Genomic DNA, 18,850 nt, shown 5'->3' on the forward strand with positions numbered 1-18,850 from the left:
GTGGCACAGGTACAGGCACAGGCCTACCCAGCCACCCTAGAGACAGCACCCAGGGATCAGACGGTCCCCACAGATCAGACGGGTTTGATGTCCACACCACAGCCGCAGTCGTCTTAGACTCTAGCGGTATTTATAAGGTTCCCTTGGATGCATATGGACCCTTAGCCCAGGGATCCAGTGTGATGCTGGTGGGAAAACCTGATGTTGCCCATCAAGGAATCTTAGTGCACTCAGGAGTTATTGATTCTGACTTTAAAGGTCAGATTTGCGCTATGGTCTCCACACAAAAACCCCCTGTAACTATTCCTGAAAAGACCTGCCTTGCTAAATTAGTGCCTTTTAAGTCTTGTGTCCCCAGGGTAGAACAAATTCAGGAAGATAACGGCAGTGGATCTACGGGACTTCCACAGGCCTTCTGGACCGCAGACATCTCTGACCAAAGGCCACAGATGACATGTACCCTGGTCCTGCCAAGCGCCAAACCACCCCGGATTCAGCTTCGAGGTTTGATTGATACGGGTGCTGATGTAACTATCATCTCCTTCTCTGCATGGCCTCCCTCATGGCCTTTAGCCCCGGTGGGATCGGCCATCGCAGGAATAGGAGGAACCACACAGAGCTATTTAAGTGAACGGCCTGTGGTGGTGAAGGATTCAGAGGGACACACAGCTACAATTAGGCCTTATATTGCTACCACTTCCTGTAACCTTTGGGGACGGGATGTGTTGGCAGCTTGGGGCGTACGGATTGGGACAAATTTTAGCAGGGGTCACTGTGTGTAAGAGCGCACAGTATCCTACACTGCCTTTGAGGTGGTTCATTAACACACCAATCCGAGTCAGACTCTGCTCAGTTAGTTGAACTAAGGGCTGTTACCATGGCTTTTCAGCGATTCTCACAGGAACCTTTGAATTTGGTTACTGACTCTGCTTATGTAGCAGATATCACCCAACGCTTAGATTGTTCCCTTCTGAAGGAGGTGAACAATGTGGCTCTGTTTTCGCTGTTGCAAACCTTGTGGTCTGCAATTCAGGCTCGAGTGCATCCATATTACATTCTGCACATTCGAAGCCACACCAATTTACCAGGTTTTCTAACGGAAGGCAATGCCAGGGCTGACATGCTGGCAAACCCTGCATGGGTAGGGCCTCAGCCTGACAGAATTGCACAAGCCAAGGCATCGCACGGTTTCTTCCATCAAAGTGCACATACCCTGCAGAAGCAGTTTCATTTAACGCCAACCGAGGCGCGCGACATTGTCAGCGCTTGTGCTGACTGTCATGGACTCGCTGCGCCTTTGCCAGAGGGGGTAAACCCCAGAGGGCTAAAAGCCTTGCAGATTTGGCAAACGGATGTAACTCACATCCCTGAATTTGGTCGGCTGAAATATGTGCACGTGTCTATTGACACTTTCTCCTCGGCTCTGTGGGCTACTGCTCACACTGGAGAGAAGGGCCGTGATGTCATTGCCCATTGGAAATTGGCTTTCTCAGTCCTGGGCATGCCAGCTTCTGTGAAAACCGATAATGGTCCTGCCTACGCCTCGGAGAAGACACGGCAGTTTTTACACCTATGGGGTGTAGACCATACCTTTGGTATCCCACATTCTCCTACTGGCCAAGCCATTGTTGAACGCGCTCATGGTACCTTGAAGCGTGTTTTGGACAAACAGAAAAGGGGAATGCATGGAGAAACCCCACAGAGCCGACTAGCAAAAGCTTTGTATACAATTAATCACCTTACAGTACCACAAAATTCAAATAATCCTGTTATTCTGAATCATTTTTTCTCATTGCAGTCTGCAGGTGACAGACAACTGCCCCGGGCAAGAGTCTGGGTGCGGAATTTACTCACTAACCAGTGGGAAGGCCCACATGAGCTTGTCGTTTGGGGTCGTGGGTATGCTTGCGTTTCCACAGATACTGGGATATGGTGGCTACCTTCAAAATGCATTCGCCCTGCCCTACGGCACCAGAGGCAGAACAGGCAACCTCTGAATGATGACCAGAACGCCAATCATCCAAATGGCGACCAGAATGTAGATCATCAGCCTAATGACTCTTCTGATGATGACCAGGATGTCAACCATCAGGCAGATGGTCCTTCTACAAGCAGAGACTGGGATGGTCCTTCTACAAGCAGAGACTGAACTTTAAATTTCTTGTTATGGAGTCAGATAGTTAAAGCCTTAAGGACATATTTAGAATTAATAACTGATGTAGATTACTATTTGGCATTAATAGTAGAGTTGTTCTCTTATAAAACAAAAAGGGGGAATTGTACATACAAAAATGCTGCTAGCGAGGATTTTCTTGTTATTTTCTAAGTCCGTGAGAGACTTTTCTCTCTCACAGAAGAGGTAGCAGGGAATGTAAACAACCCAGACACCTGCAACCTTGAAAAGTCTTGTTTATGGTATAGTAGAAAAATATTTTGACAATGGATGTTTTAGGATTTTAGCCAATCACCCCCAAGGGGTGGCTGGCCCTTTGTCCAATTAGGCTATGAAGAAAAAAGTCTATAAAAGAGTTTGTAAAATAATTAAATAAATCAATCTTGCTGCACAACTCCTGCCTGCTGGATCTTCTCCTCCTCCTCCTCCCTATGGCTGCGGGACACGGTGCTATACCGTAGGAACCAGGCCTGCGGTAATAACCAGTGTGTGCAGCATGCATTTGTTTAATCGAGGAGGGAGGGGAAGCCCTTTAAATTTAAGGATGCACAATCTAAGCTTTTTTACACCTGTTTTGTAGCACTCACCTCTGACCTGGCACTTTTTTGTTATTATATTCTGGGCCAGATCATGGGTTTACAGTTTCACTTATAAAGTAATGGAAAAAATAAAGCATTTTTGTAAAGCTTGGCAAGGCAGCATGTGTTCCCAGGGTCCTGGGAGGACTTTTGTCACTGAAAAGTCGCTTCATTCTAAGCTTGATTAAAAGGCAAACCAAAATTCAAAAGCATGGGTTTGCTTAACCTCACCAAAAATAATAAACCCCTGGAAGTGAACTCGGGTCTCAGCATGTTGAGCTGATGGGTGGTTGATAAACCTGCCTTTAAAAACAATGCAGTTCCTGATTTTCCTTCTGTACCTCAGCAGCTCTCCCAGCTCCCATTCGCCTTGCCCATTGTGAGCTGTTACAACACAGGACTCGGTTAAAATTCGCCCTTCTTGTGCCAGCAGTTAAACTTTGCTTTGAGCCTTTCTGCAGCTGCCCGAGGACATTCGGGTGCCCATGACAAGGACACGCCGTGCTGCTGCTGCTGCCCCGGAGCACAGGCGGCATCCGCACCTGGCTGCTCGTGTTCTCCACGCAGGAGCCTCCCCGGCAGGATCAGGGCTGGAAGAAGGAGGGGTTGTGTGTGCACCGGCCTCTGCCCCGTGAACGGAGGGAAGCCGAGCTGAGCTGTGCCTGCCGGGCCCCGTCCCATCCCCGCGCCCCGCCTTTGCTCTGCGCAGCTCCAGCGCTCGCCCGCACGCTTTGATTTGAGCTCCCGTTCCCCGGGTCAGCAAAAGGCTGGTGAGGCAGGAAGGATGAAAGAAGGTGATGCTTTGACAGCTCCTTTTTCATGGTAACGAGCAGAACCGCTCCTTCTCCCCCCTCTGCTCTCCACGGCCTTTTCTTTCTTTAGGGAGGGAAGAATTCAGCTCAGCCTTCCAGGCACTGACCAGATAAGCGGGAGGGCTCGGGGTGTCTTTGTGGGCTCTGCCCGTGGAGTCATTGCTTTCTTTAGGGGTTATTTGCTGTTTGTTTCCGGCATATGATGACAGGTAAATGTGGATTAATAGAATTAAAGGTTTGGCTTGAGGACATGAGACAGCAAACCGTCAATTACTTCCCGGTGATTGCTGCTCCGTGCGTCATGTTCGCTCAGGAAACAGAGATCCATCAATTTAGCTGGTCCATGGGAACCTGCCACAGGAAAGCTCCCTCTGCTTGGAAGGGGAAGAAATAATTGCTGCCTTTCCAGCATTAATCATTTTCTGTTCTAAAAACATCATCATTTTGATATAGAGGTAATTTGGATTATAAGCAAGGTGCACCCTACCTAGGAGAAAATACTTGTTTGATGCAAGACATTGCTGCTTGCAGAAGCAGGGCCTTAACTGGTAAGGCTGGAGAACTGCAATTTAAACATAAATTACTTGTAATACTTCAAAACAAGTGCCAAGCCTTAGGGACTGACAGTTCCTCAAATTTCTAAACTGTACAGGTCTAAACTCTCAGGATCTTAGATCCTTAATGATGGGGTTTTGATGTGAAATCAAAACTTAGATCATTCATATCCCACATAGTAGTATTTACCTAAAAAGCTTTATAGTTATTTAATTTTCAAGTTTCCTATGTTTAAATGCATTTGAAGCATCCTTTGGAAACTGTAAATCACGATGAACAAAGATCCCCAAACCAAAGAGAGCAAAGCAGGCAGGGAACAAGGAGAGAGGGAGGAAAGCAGCGAGTGTGAGATTGACAGCACAGGAACAAACCTGGTGTATAATTCTGCTGCAGAGAGATTAATCACAGCTTTTCTGAGAGATACCAATCCCTGGCTGCACTGAAAGGTCTATTGTTCAAAGTCAGTGCATTTACCCAGGAATATTCTGCCAGTGGTGGGAATATTTCACAGCTGGAAGACTTCTGAAAAACCTGTCGCATCCCAGCCAGGGCTCCAGCAGCAGAGACACAGTTTTACTGACAAAATAAACTAAGAATGTTCTTTGTCTTGATTTTCTTATTCTTCTCTGCTGACAGAGACAGCATTGGAAATTAAGCAGAGCCATGGACATTCATTAATGGAAACACAGACCTTTCACACTAAGGACCAGCTTCTCTCCTAACTTTTGCTTATAACAGTTTGAATATATTCCTTTTTTTGTTTGGTTGGTTGGTTGAATTAGAAATCTGAGAGAAAAATAATTTGCAACTAAGGAAACTGCCTCTTCAACATGAAAGCCAAGTGAAACATTTAATTTTATTTCCTTTTTGTATCTTAAAGTGGTAGTTTGAGATTTGATTTATTAACGTCATTCAGTAGCGACAGGGGGGCTCACGGGTGACAACAGAGGGATGCCCCACAAAACTCAGGTGTACCCTCACTGGAAATGCCACCCTTGCCTGTTTGCCACCCTTCCAAGCACAGAAATGGGTAGCAAAACCTCCTCTTTGGCAACTTTCACAAGCCTTGGCTCTGCTCTAATTGCTCCTATTTCTGCCTCGTGTAATTTTGTGCCAAGCAGTGCCCCTTAGACCTACCAGCTCCAGGAGAGTGAAAATACTGTACTCAGAGCTTGGCTTAAACCTGACAGCGCTGTGCTCCAAACTTAGGGCTGTGGCTTTGTCACTGCTGCAGCAGGGCTTGCAGGGCACTCTCATCCTCCATCCCCAGGAGGGGATGTGCTGGGGGCTGCTGAGGGACAGCTCCAGCAGGGCCAGCAAACAGAGCAGGACGGGGCAGACGGGGGTGTCCCTGTGTGTGGCACTGCCATGGTGCTCCCGCTGATTCACTCCCTGCACAGCAAACACGGGCAGCCAGATGAAAGGGGGATTCAGTGAGAAGCCAGGGAAAGCCTCCCAAGAATAAACACTGTGGAAGGAAAAGCCCAGGAAAAAGGCCAGGGAAGTGGCTACGCTTCCAGTGTCGAAGCACACAGGTTCCTTGGGGATAAATGAACTTGCAGTTATGTGAACGGATTTGAAGGGAAGGTTTTGCTATTATCATGGGAAGTTTTGCAAGACTCTTGTGTTTGAAATAAAAGTAGCTCTTCCACAGAAAGAGGTGCTATACATTTTCTACAATGCAGAATTAATATATTTAAATTGCTCTGTACAGTTCTCTCTACCATAATGTCATACATGAAATCCCTAATTGTGTTTGGTCTTTGCATATTAAGTGTTTTAATCAATTAATTCTGAGTTCAATATTTTTAAATTGAATGTTAAAATTAACCCATCAGCCCAGGTACAGAAATCAAGTCCCATTATCAATGTTTTCAATTGTTCAAAGTAGTTTCTTAAGAGAGTTGCACTATTCCAAGTTAAAAATCCTCCGTTTTAAAAATCCCCAAGTTATGTCCCTTTCTCAAACTTTAAACCACTTGTACACCAGAAGATTTCTCTTTCCTATGTTTATTGTCTACTTTTACAAGTGTTTTAAGATGTGTTGGATGTATTTTAATATTTTTTTAACAGTTTTTACTTGGCACTCTAACTCAAAGCCCAACTCCAAAAACCCCATTTTCTAGCAGCCACCAGCTATTTTTAGCCCCTCAGCCCTTAGCCGGCAGGCAAGCTCCATGGCAACCTGAATTTTAAGGAGGGCATTTTACCGCCCTTATCTCAACTGATACCACCCCTCTGACAACGACGAGCCATTGGTGGGCTGAGATGTCTCTCAAAGGGAAAGCACCAATCACTTTAAACCGAAGGGGCGGGCTGTGGGCGGGCTGTGGGCGGGCTGGGGCGGAGCAAAGGAACTATAAAAAGTAAGAGAAGCCTCAGGAAGGTCAGAGGGAGTGGTGTGCGTGCTAGCTGTGGGTGGGTGTGAGTGCTGGGCATTAAAAGCCTTACTCCTATGAAGGAGCCTTGAATAATTTTTTTCTGACTTTTGGACCAGCCCCAAGTCAGCTCAGCACTGCAAGTCCTTTTTCTCTACCTGACGTCCAGTGCTGTCTCAGCCAGAAGATCTCAGATCCCTGCACTCCTGGGGCATGCCATCTATCGAGCCATAGGATCCCAAATTTGTATATTTTTCTAATTTTTGTAATTTTTAAATTTTTCTGTTTCCAATAAATTATTTTAATTTTTAATTTATCTAAGAGTTGTCTCCTTCCTCACACATAAATAACAATACCCTCCACTATCCCTTCTTGTGAAATCAAAATGCTCTTTTCAAGTGTTCCCAATGAGAGTAATCTGATTTGCTTGCTTAGCTTACGCTTCTTCTATGGCTAAAGACCCACAAGTAGTTTAAGCTTCATATGATGGGAATATATTTGCCTGCTACTGCTAACTTCTTCAAAAATGTGAGGCTCGGTGGTTTTTGGCAGAGTTCTCTGTAATAAAAAACTTCCCACACTCTTCAGCAGCAAACAGTATCAGCTACAGCAAAATTAGAAAATAAAATGCGATGACATCAGTTCATCCAGAAGAATCTGAGTGCTTTTGCAGATGAGCCTCTGCAGTTAATAGTTCATTTCACTCTCTGTGAGCTCAGTTCCCTGAGTGCCATCATTCCTACTGATTGACATCGGTCCCTGCTCCCTGTCTTTGCCGGCTGCAGGTCTGTCCAGCCTTGGGTGTGGTCCAGCACACACACACCCACAGCTCCCACTCAAATTTTGTGCCACCTGGAACAAATTGCCAAGATGTCCCTCACCTCACAAAAGCGAGGAGTTGGTATTGATGACAGTAGTCAAGCAGAAATTGTCCGGATTTTCTTTATTGTCTAATTTTTAAAGTAGAAGAACAGTTCTAGGGTGCCTAAATCTAAAACATTACCATTCTGATTGGAAATAACCTACTACAGACACCTTCTTTTGTGCATTAGTGTTTCCTTCCTAGGGCTTTTTATTCTTCACTTAACGGAGCTGATCCTGTACTAGTTGGGAGTATTTCAATATTCCCCTCCTGTTCTTGGATTACTGATTTGGACCTGTTTGGTCCATCTTGTTGTGTTTTACAGAGTGAATGATAACCTGAGGAATTACTGAAAAGATCAGGGCACTGTCTCCTGAAAGAGAAGAAAAACGGAACTGCTTCCAGTATAGGATAACCTAAAGCATAACTTCTTAGACAAACTGACACTGATGAAATAAATAAATAAATGGAGAAAATGATGCTAGAGGCCTGAATCTTCATACTTACAGGAGAATACGAGGGGCTGAAACAAGCCTCTCTGCATTCCATGCCAGAAGGATTCCTACTCATTAACACATATACGTGCTGATGGATAATTAAGTAATTTGGGAGACAGATCATGCACATGGGAAGCATTTTTGGTATTTTATGACCCCCTTCACTGACCTATGTAATTACTGTGCTGCTGACTAATGCAGCAACATAAACCCTCTGTGAACATTCTCTATTCCGAAGTTTATTTCGATTCTAGATGACCTTTCTTTTTATCTGTTACACTGGGATCAAAAAAAAAAAATCCTTGTTAAATTGTTCTGTTCCCTCCAATGCTAAGAGAAAAAGAATATTATTAAGTAATCAATTTCTAAGCCACCTCCAGTGTAGTACAGAAAACAGAGCCAACTTCTATTTGGCAAGAACAATTCATGTCCAACCAATCTAATCTCCTTTTCTGACAGGGCAAATGGCTCAATGGATAAAAAGAAGCAGCAGATGGGACATTTTTACTGTAGTAACATTTTAATGTGTGGTATTTTTACAAACAATACTTAGAAATCATAGGACGATATTAGAATACATGGATGGTGTCACCTTGTGCTGGAGCAAAACTTAGTGGGGAAAAAAGGGAGTTTAGGGAATAGTGGTTAATGATTTGTCCTCTGGGAATACCTCCCAGGGCAGCACTGCAGAAAAATGGGATTTGCTCGACTTCCTAAACTCTCCTGTAATCAGGCCCTGGGAATGACACACTTTTTATATAATACCAATGATAAATACATAATTTCTTGTGATGTCTTTTTCCTCTGAACTCAAGCTTTTCAGTAAGAAATTTATTGAAATTTACCTTTAAAGTTCAGCTGACTCACTAACTTGACAGGGATTAAAAAATAAAAGCTGAAAGACAGTCCCGATGTCTCATGGGGAGGAAAGGGGACAGAAACCTGACACACTCATTAGAGTAGGAAGATTTGGATGTGCACCTGAAGACAAGAACTATGAACTGTTGGGTCAACTAGGCTGGGTTAGGAACCTAACGCTGTGACAGGGACATTTCAAACCCTGGCACTCAGAAGAAGTTCATGTTTAAGCCATACAGATTCACAGGAATATGAATCTGGAATACGAAATCAGGAATAGGTGATTATAATTACATACTCCAATTAAGGACAACATGTAATCACTTGCAGGTACTTAAACACTTTCCTGAAGAAATGCAAACTGTGTTGTTTCCTGCATTAGGGATTATAACTTAAGGTCATGGTTGTAATTCCAGATCTAAATGAGAGCAAGTAGGTATCAGATGGAGGTCTAGAAGAGGGATTTAGATGCTAAAAGAGCTTTTAAAGTCTGAACCTAAAAGAAGAAATCATTTCCTTTATAAATATGAAACTATAAACAGGAGCAGTGTGTAAAGCTCCTAGATCGGACTCACTCTTGAAGATGATCCTCTCTGGAAGAAATGTGACTTCAGCTGGAGGAAAGCTGTGGCTCACCAAGCCACTTAAGGTGAATTCTTGGGAGACATATCTGCAGTTGTGAATGCTTTCTGCAGAACACCCAAATCCCCCCCGTTTCTCTCCACCACTACCTTGCAGCACTAGCTCTTGCCAAGCCCAGATCCTGCTCACAAACTCTGTGTGGCACCTGGCAAGGGAGAAAACTGCTCACTGGAGTAGTGACTGAAACACACAGACTGACTTGAACTAACAGGACAAGTGACACCCTTGGCAAGTGACAGTCAGAACCCGCTGGGTTCCCAGCTGTCCCTCCCTCTCCACACCTCAGCCAAGCCATCTCTTCCCCTCACCAAGCACTCCCAGCACCTCACCCGAGCTACAGCCATGGATGTGGACTCCTGCACATCAGGAGAAGGTGAATTTCCCTGAGCAGGAGGAGTTTGTGCTGCCTTAGCACCAGTGTGAGCAAGCAAAGGAGCGGGACAAGCTGGGACAGGCCAGGCTGTGTGGGGCAGAGCCAGCCATGCTGCTGCTGAACCCCTTCCCCACCCTAACACACAGCTCTGCACTGCTGATTGACTATTTTCTGCCAGTTTGGGCACCTTGGTGCCACCCCGGGGAATGTGTGGAATGATGGCATTCCATATGCTGTGGAATATGACCACAGGCATGCAAGTCCCAGTTACCATTATGCATCTCTGAGTTAAACTGTTTACAGCAAGAGCTGTTTTACGTGGATGGGGAGTGGGAGGTGCTTTATGGCCAACAGGGAATCTCAAAGCCTGGGCTTCTGCTAAATGTGCCAGGGGGCTAAAAAAGGGGTGTAGTTCCCAAATGGTCAGTTCAGCACCATTCCTGAGCTTGACAGTCACTTTAAATTAGCATGCAATTTAAAAATAAGTATTACACATGAAGGTTATCTCACAAGGAACATGTAATTTACATTTTGAAACTCACACTCTTGGTTTTGATGTAACCCGTAAAGTCCCTGCTCTGCGAGGCCAGTGGACATTCCTTACTGCCTTTAACTCATTCACCTCTACCCGTTTCCAGGTGATCTTTTTTATCCTTCATCATATTTTGGAAAAGCAATTCCACAGGACAAGAGCTCATAGTAAATCTCTGGTGCTCGTGCCAAGGAGGACATGATAGACCTGACAAGTTGTGGGATCCCTTTTAGCACCAGGAGTTGTATCATTCATCCAGAGACCCCTGACAGTCATCTCGAACATTACGTGCCCTCGCGCTGCTTTTTAAATCCTATAGATGTTTAAAGAAATGCTTTTATCTTCTTTGACCTTCTGCAACCATGCAAGTATTAACATACACAATGCTCACAGAAAGACACTGGATAAAATGGTTATTTTTAGAATTTCCTCACTTCATAAAACAGTACAAGAGCTATGATGCCACAAAGAACTCACTATGAATTCTTCTTATAAGCAAACAGAGGAAGTGTAAGTTTAGGAAGAGACAAGGAGTTCAGAAGAGGCATGTAGTGGTTTGGGCTAAAATACTCATTACTGTTTATCTTCTGTGAGATAAGAATTAGGAGAAATGCAAAGCAGGCACCAACTTGAAAGGATATAAAGAAGTTTATTAACAGACCTAAAAGAAGAAAAGGAAAAAAAAAAACTTTATACCACCTTCAGAACTCTGCTCGTCCCCCCACCTTCCTCCCTTCTCCCACTGACAATATAAAAAGACAACCCTTAAGATGTTCAGTCTGTTACCACTTCTATAATAACCTTGTTCAGTCCATTTAGAAAGAGAAGTCTCTGCTTGCTCATGCTATGAAAACATTATCACAACGAGACAGCCACCCACTTCCAAATATTGTTCAGTCCATTTAGGAAGAGGAGTCTCTCTGCTCACATGTGAGTCCCTTCCCCCCCGACTTGCAGCTTTTCCCGCAACTGCTTTCGAGGGTCCACTCTTGAAGTTTTTTGGGGTACAATTTTAAGGTTGAGCCGTTCAGAAACAAAGAAACAGAGGCCCTTCTCCTTCCCTGGGAGCAAAGGGTCTTCCTCATCTTCATCTTTAGGACTATCTCTGGGAGCATCTCTAGGAACTGAGGTTTTCTCCTTTCCCATTTGGAGCAAAAGTCCTCATCTGGTTCATCTCTCCCTGTCCAAACTTCTCATGAAATTACAGCTGTGGCAGCATCTGCCTATTGCTCACGAGTTGAACACTCCACCCCCCATATCTTCATGAAATTACAATGGGATACTCTGATAGATCATAGCTTCACAACAGAATCTCAGCTTTAAGCATCTCCTCTCTCTCTTCCCTCAGGTTTTCAGCTCTTCACAGCAATAAAAGGGTTAATCTCACCTCGGCCTTGCAGCTTTGCAGCTGGAATGTTGAATTTTTCTTATCACAGTGGAGAGGGGGGAGAGCCAAGCCGCTCCGGCTGCCCATGGCAAGGCAGTGTGGGGGGGGGTTCCATGGCTGGAACAGGCCCATGGCTACCACGATGGCCGTGGCCTGGCCCGCTGGCCCCCACACGGGGCCTGCAGCCACCTGTGCCAGCGCCGGAAACGAGAGAGAGCTTGGGGGGGGAGTTTGTCTGTTCTTAAGTGTGGATCACAGAGGCGGTCACAACTTTAGGTGGCTTAAAGAATTGTCCATATTCAAACTGGCCAGCTGATAGGTTCTGTCAGGTCCCAGAGGAAGCTGTAAGCACCCCTTGGCAAGGACATCCCTTCCGGGACTATGCTTGCTAACCTATGACAAGGCAATTCATTAAAATACTAGATTTAGTAGTGCAGGTAAAAATATATCCATAAATACTGGTTTTGCTTTGGGTCAGTGAGAACATAAACTAGATTTTATGCCACAGGTCAGTCTTAAACTTGGGCAGAAATGCCTAACACTTCATAACCATCTATGAGTCCAAGTTTCATTTGAGATAAAAAGCAACAAAGGCAGTGAACTATTCAATTCATGACCAGCTTTCTGGCTTCTGGAAAGATTTGTTTATGCTGTTACAAAAGCGGGGTTTAGTTGAGTAATGTATTCTTTGTTTGAGATTCCCACTATATTATTTTGTGGGTTTAGGAACATTTCGGCTTGTCTCTTTTCAGTATTACCTATTCTGCCAGTGAGGAAGCAATGAAGTCACAGCAGAGTTTAAAACCACTGGCCAGAAGTTGTCCTTGTGTGCTTTTCCCCAGTTCCTAGGACATGTTGAAGAACTTTCTTATGAAATGGAATGTCAGCCATCTGATTGCAGCTGGCTTGGGATGGGACCTAATGACCAGGAAATGCAGTGGACAAAATAAGTGTGTTGGAAATGGTTTCTGAAGGACTGTCAGGAATTTGTTTTGGGGCTTTCTGGAAGCACTGCCATGCTGAGTTCTGTTGCTGTGTGTTTGAGGAGTAACTTCAGCTCTCTGTAGATCACCACCCTTACTTGGCCTACCTTCCACTGAATGCTCCCAGTTCTCTTAGGGATAGGGATCCGTAAGAGGAAACCCAATAAAATGGACAAGCAGCTTCTAATTTCCCTCTGGCTAGATTTTACAAGATGTATTTGGAGACGTTTAATAAGCCACAACCAGAGATTCTCAGACTGACTTGTGTCCCAACACTGTGACTTTATAGGCGCTTTTTGACGGACTCCAACCTACCTGTAGTGCTGCAGTTGTGATTCCAGCTGCTGAACGTGTATTTGCAGATGTGGCACCTCCTTAGCTTTCTCTTCCAGCTCCTTCACTTTGCCAAGACTGTTGAGGACGGCGTGTCTGGCCTCTTCCACCTTCCTCCTCGTCTCCGCCTGCTCCCTCTTCAGGTTACGGTTGCAGTCTTCCAGGCTGACCAGAGCTTCCTGAGAGCTCTTCAGCTCCCTCTTCAGCTCCTGATTGAACTTGAATGCTTCTTCAATCTGCCCATCCCTGGAGCTCCGGATGAGCTCCATTTCCTTCAGGACACTTTGGAGGCACTTGGTCTGGGAGTGCTTCTGTGTTGATGGTCTCTTACTCCCTACGAAACAGGTTCCCTCCTCTTTATGGCTGGCATGGCTCTTCCACAGTCCCACCTGTAATGACCAGGAGCAGAAAGCAGGGAGAAATTGATGTGTTTTAAAGCAACTGACATTTTAATAAAGACTGAAAATGGCTGGATTGTGCTTTGTTGGGGTTTTTTTTGAATCACATACAGTTGATCAGCAGCTAAAGTGCCTCTGCGTCCCCTTGGAGCAGTTCCCACTCAGCCCGGTCAGCTCTGGACGCAGCAGGCTGCGGGGGCCAGCCTCTGGTATCAGAGGGACCGGAGGTCTGGCTCGTGGGTCCTTCCACAGGACGGCGGCAATGGAGGCAGGTGGTGGAAGAAAGGGGCAGGCTCAGCGTTGGGTTAAATCCAGCAGGTTTACTGGGCCCCCGAACGGGAGACCTCCCCTACCAGGGGTGCCCAGCAGTGAGCAGCCTGGAGGGCTTGTGCGAGGGATTTTATGGAGGGGCGGTTACAAGGGAGGGATTACAGAACAACCAATCAGGGAAGGGAAAGGTGTGGCAAACAAGGTAAAGGACACAAACAGGAACCAACCGTATGAAAAGAAGGGAGGGACTCCCTTCCCAGGACCAATCACCAGGCCCCCAGACCAGAACTTTCCAGAAGCATGGGAGGGGTGTCGGGGTGACTGGCAGAGCCCTGGGAGGAGACAATGCTGCCACATAGGGTAATTTGAATAAAATAGGGAGGGCGCCAACTGGGATCATAAAAAAATACAAAACCATAGGGGAGACCCAGACCAAACCAAACCCAACACACTCCCACACTAAAGCTACTTGACCTTTGCCAAACACAGAGACAAGGAAAAGATCTCTGGAAAGTAGTTTTTAATACCTAACTATACATAGAGTATTCAAACTACTCACTATTATGTTATTGCACAAGTTTCTGTATAGCTTTAATGTCATTACTGTGGTCTGTACTCAGAAGTCAAGTAGTGTGCTGAAAAAGATATTTCCCATGAAGTTGTGTTCAGAAGAAGAGAGCAGGGAGCAGCTGGGGGGTGTTCTGGAGCTCTCCTCTTTGTCGTTTTTATTCTTCCTGGGGCCTCAGACTCATGACTTCATGTTTGCTTCAGATTTCCTTTCCCTTTTCAGATGAAAATGGTAAAAGTGGCTTTGACCTGCCATGATGGACGTTGTGAAGAGGAGCAGCCAGCGAAGGCAAGTGGCAGTGTCACACATGGAGCAGTTCTGTGAGTCCTGTGTTAGTATCAAATCAGACCTGATCAGACCTGCCAGAACAACTGGTCCATGCTGCCCTTCACTGCCCTGCCTGTCCCACGCTATTTCATGGCAGAGTAATTTAACTGCTGTTAAGTGTGTATGTGTTTCACTCGAGCCAGTACAGCAGAACCAGCAGAAACCAGCCCCAGAATTAATGGGGCTCTGCAGAGGAGCCCAAGACTGTTCATCAGCCTGCCCACAGAACTGAAATCTTGTGACCACGCTCTGAAGAAAATGTACTTCTAAGGTTTCTGAGGCACTTATGACTGAGGCACTGTACGTGCTTGTACAGGTAAGACTCCAGAAGTTCTTTCCCACTTCAGGAAAAAGCCTGCAGTGGTGCATATCCAGTATTTGGTATCAGCACATCCTGACTGAAAGTGCAATAGAAGCAGCAGCATTGTACGCTTGGGTCTGTTAAGCTGAACTCCCCTACACTTTTAACAGAGTGCTCATCCGCCTGTCCCATTGCTACGTCCAATGGCACACTGGTGAAGATAAGTTTCTCCTTAAAGCCTCCCTGCAACTAAACTTTGCTAAAAAGTTAATGCCGAGGATGAACGAGCAACTTGGGTCTCAGTCTGGAGGTGGAGGGGTTTTTAACACTGACTTTCCGAGAGCAGCATCTTTCCTGAAGCACTCGGGGCCACCCGAGCCGCCTCCGGGAGGCCGGTGCAGAAGCCGCCCCGGACTCACCTGCAGCGCCAGGCACCGCGCGTCGCTGCTCTGCAGGGCGGCCCGCGTGTCCTCCACCAGCTCCCGCAGGCTGCCGTTCTCCTCTTCCAGCTTGGCCATGCGGTCCTCGGCCTGCTCCAGCGCCACGATCTCCTCGTAGCACTCTCGGGAGCAGGGCCCCGGCGGCCGCCGCTCGGCGCTGCCCGTGGCTCCGCGGCCGGCGGGGTCGGCGCGGCGGCGGCGGGGGCTGCGCAGGCGGATCTGGGTCTCAATGTGCTCGCTCTCCCGGCCCAGCGGCAGCCGCGGCCCCGCACCACCCGCGCGGGTGCTGAAGTGGCCGCAGAGCCGCGCGGAACTGGCGGAAGGTGAGCTCGGCCGAGAACCCGTCCCACAGCCCCGCGCACTCCTCGGGGTCCGCCGCCTCCTCCAGCCCCAGCACCTGGCACAGCGAGTGCAAGTCCTCGCCGGGGATGCGGCCCGCCCCGGCGCAGCCCAGGTGGTGGAAGATCTCCTGCCGGTACTGGTCCAGGCCGGTGGCCAGCACGATGATCTCGTTCTCCACGCCGCGGTCCAGCCCGTAGTGGTAGGCGAGGGCGCTGACCAGCCACTGCGTGCGCCGGGTCGGCCACCCGTAGGGGTCCCAGCCCTCAGGCAGCTCCATTGCACCCGCCCGTCCCGCGGAGCTGCCCGACCATCCCGAGCGCCCACCGGCCCCAGAGCTCAGCCCTGGCCCGCGGCGGGACGGGATGGGATGGGCGGGACGGGCGGGGCAGGGCCGCCGCTGCCCCGGCGCTGCTCCAGCGCTGCTCACGGAGTGCCCGGCTCGCCCCACAGCGGAGTCGCGATCCCCTTTGTCCGTCAGGAAAAGGGATTCAGGCAAAGCGGGCAGGTGCCACCCTGCTTGGTTTGTGTGCCAAGCCTGCGCCCCAAGCTTGTTTCTGATTTCTTAAGTAATTTCTCCCTGCTTCCTCTTTAATAGCAGCAAGACAATAGCATCTCACAATCCAGTTTGACAAGTGAGGCTTGTGAACAAGTGAGTGCTTCTCCACGAAATTAAAAACCCAATGCGCCTGAAAGTCGACCTTCTGTTTGCTCAGGCTTCCTTACCTCTGTAGATGAGGTGACTTTATGGTGTAGGTATGTGGGTTTTAAATTGTCTGTGATAGAGATGAGTAAGTGCTAAACCTGTTCAAATGCTGAGCTGCCCAAAGCAGTGATTTTAGTCTCTCTTTGGCTGGGGAGTAGGACCGGCGCTGTTGAACCCAGGGAGCAGCACGAGCAGGGCTCCTCCAGCAGCAGGGACACACCACGAGCCAGAGGGGACCGTGGCACCAGAGGGGACCGTGGCACCAGCCGTGCCCAAGGTCTGAACAGGGTGGCAAAGTCATGTGGTGCTAAGAGGCTGCTTTAACAGCCCAGGCAAGGCATGGGTCAGGTCTGGGGACCATCCAAGGAGTCCTGTCAAGAGTAAATCATTCTAAGATTCTCCCTAGGACAAAAATAGGAGAAAACCAATCCCGCTGATACGTGAGGAAAGAGAATTCAAGTTCATTTGAAACACTGGTTAATACAGGCTTGGGTTTCTTTTGAGTGAACTGACGCTAATAAATGTTTGCTCACGTGTGGTGGGGTTTCTCTGCAAATAGGCTTTGATGATTCATCTGATCACATTTGGCTTTGCTCTTTAAGATAAATTGAGCACCTGAGTAGCTATTGTTGAGGAATGGAGACTTTTTTGTAGCTTAGTATTTTCTCAGGATGAGCCGTACATTTTAGCCCAGCAGGAAGGTAAGGGAAAGGTTTAAAAGCTTTCCCTCCTGAAGTGACACACTTTCAGAGGAGCCTGCAGAGGAGAAGTCCTCTCAGCCACTGCCAGGGCTCTTTGCCTCCTCTGCAGGCTCAGTATTCTGGGAGTTCCATGAGCCTCAGCTGCCACACTATTTCCTCAGAATATTTCTTGTTGTGCAGTACACAGGAAGAATATTCTGTGCTAGATTGTCCTCTGGGCTTTGAGGTAAATCTCAGGAATTCTGGTGATTTTTGTGTCCAGATGAACTTTTTTTAGCTGGTAAGGAAAAGGGAAGAGGCGCCATCGAAAATTAATTGCTCAAAATTTGAGTGGCCCAACCACACGAAAAATGAAGTCTAAACTGAAGAATTTTTTATTTTTTTTCTGCTTACAGGTGGGGTAAAACAGGCAGTGCTATTGCAAATAAAGTTCTTCGAAGAGATTCAGCCAGCATTCAGCTGCATGAAAATCAAAGCAGCAAAGGATGAGACAGGGCACAGGAAGTGTCTTCAGCCCTTCCTGTTGTAGGTACAACAGTCAGAGAACTGACTCTAGCAGATGCCCCAAGCTGTTGGTAGCCCAAGCCCTGTTCTGGCTGGTCCAGTTTCAGTCCTACCTGGAGGACCAGGGTGGCTGGCTCGGGAGGGGAGGAGGTGGGGGGATCTCGGGGGGCTTCTGCTTCACAGCTGGGCGGGGGGGGCGTGGGGGAGGCAGAGAGTGCTGGTGCTCTGCTTTTCTGGGTGACTGCGGCTGCTGCCGAGGCCATGTCTGAGAGCTGTCAAAATGGACGGTCTTGGGGCTCCCTGGAGGCGAGGGTGAGCCGGGCCTTCCTGGCTGGGACGCTGGAGCTGGAGCAGGGCGACTGTGGAGAGAGGAGGTGTCTGAGGCCCCCAGCTGCACCTGGCACACAGGGACCCTCCTCCCAGCGGGGCCCAGAGCTGGCAAGGCTCCCCGGCACGGCTGCAGCTGCTGGCACACCTTGGCCCAGGTGCACAGCTGCCCCTCGAGGCCCCAGCATGCCGGGGATGGCTCTGGGCAGGGTCCCTGGCCAGGAGCGGGCCCCAGAGAGCGTCTGCCTTTCAAGGGCAATCTCGGCCCCGCTCTTTCTCCTCCCCGCCTTGCTTTGCCCCTGCCTGGTGCTCCTGGGGCTGCTCTTGGCCAGGCAGCCTCTGTGGGAGCCAGCACTGGCTGCAGCCCGAGCGGGCTCTCCAGGACAAGGCCCAGCCATTAAGAGGCCAATTAAAGCATTGGACAGCAGCAGAACCCTCAGCAGAGTTGTGTGCACAACCATGGCCTCGCCACAACTCCACAGCAGCCTCCCTGGGAATGTTTCCTGTCTACAAGCAGCCTTTAAAGGAAGCTGGGGGATGGAGATCAACAACTTACTGTTCCTTGCCCTTCCACCACCGGAACCCGACATAGCACAGGACCATGGAAAATGGCACAGTGATCAGCGTCACTACTGTGCCTACCATGCAGGACTTGCGCACATCCTGGGGGCAGAAAACTCTCGGGCTGCTCGATGTATCCTGGGCATTTGTGCCTGACTTGCCAAGCACATCTGCGGGAGCAATGGGGAGCGTGAGCCCGTGCTCTGCACCACTGCTGAGCTGGCAGCACGTTGGATACGGCCAGGACGTTCTCTGTTTCCCCAGAGCTGGGGCCTGCAGGCACCTTGCCGCCCCTGGGCCCAGGCTGTGCCACCAACAAAGCCCAGAGGGCCGGGAGGAGAGCCCAGGGGCAGCGCAGCTGCTCGGGCAGGGGCTCCTTGGAGGGACACAGGCCAAAGCCATCCCTGCAGCAGCAGCTGCCACCACAACCCTCCCTGCCCCGCGA

At 48.3% G+C, this 18,850-nt stretch overlaps 1 protein-coding gene across 1 annotated transcript; it reads right to left on the reverse strand.

The window, feature by feature from the left end:
* Positions 1-12,826: 12,826 nt before the first annotated feature.
* LOC138101953 (EF-hand and coiled-coil domain-containing protein 1-like) lies at positions 12,827-15,901 on the reverse strand. Its single transcript, XM_068999695.1, is given in 3 exon segments — positions 12,827-13,352; positions 15,247-15,577; positions 15,579-15,901. Coding segments are annotated over 3 exon segments (1,050 nt in total). The 5' UTR covers positions 15,887-15,901; the 3' UTR covers positions 12,827-12,941.
* Positions 15,902-18,850: the final 2,949 nt, after the last annotated feature.

The sequence above is a fragment of the Aphelocoma coerulescens genome, unplaced genomic scaffold, assembly GCF_041296385.1.
Source record: "Aphelocoma coerulescens isolate FSJ_1873_10779 unplaced genomic scaffold, UR_Acoe_1.0 HiC_scaffold_58, whole genome shotgun sequence".
NCBI lineage: Eukaryota > Metazoa > Chordata > Aves > Passeriformes > Corvidae > Aphelocoma > Aphelocoma coerulescens.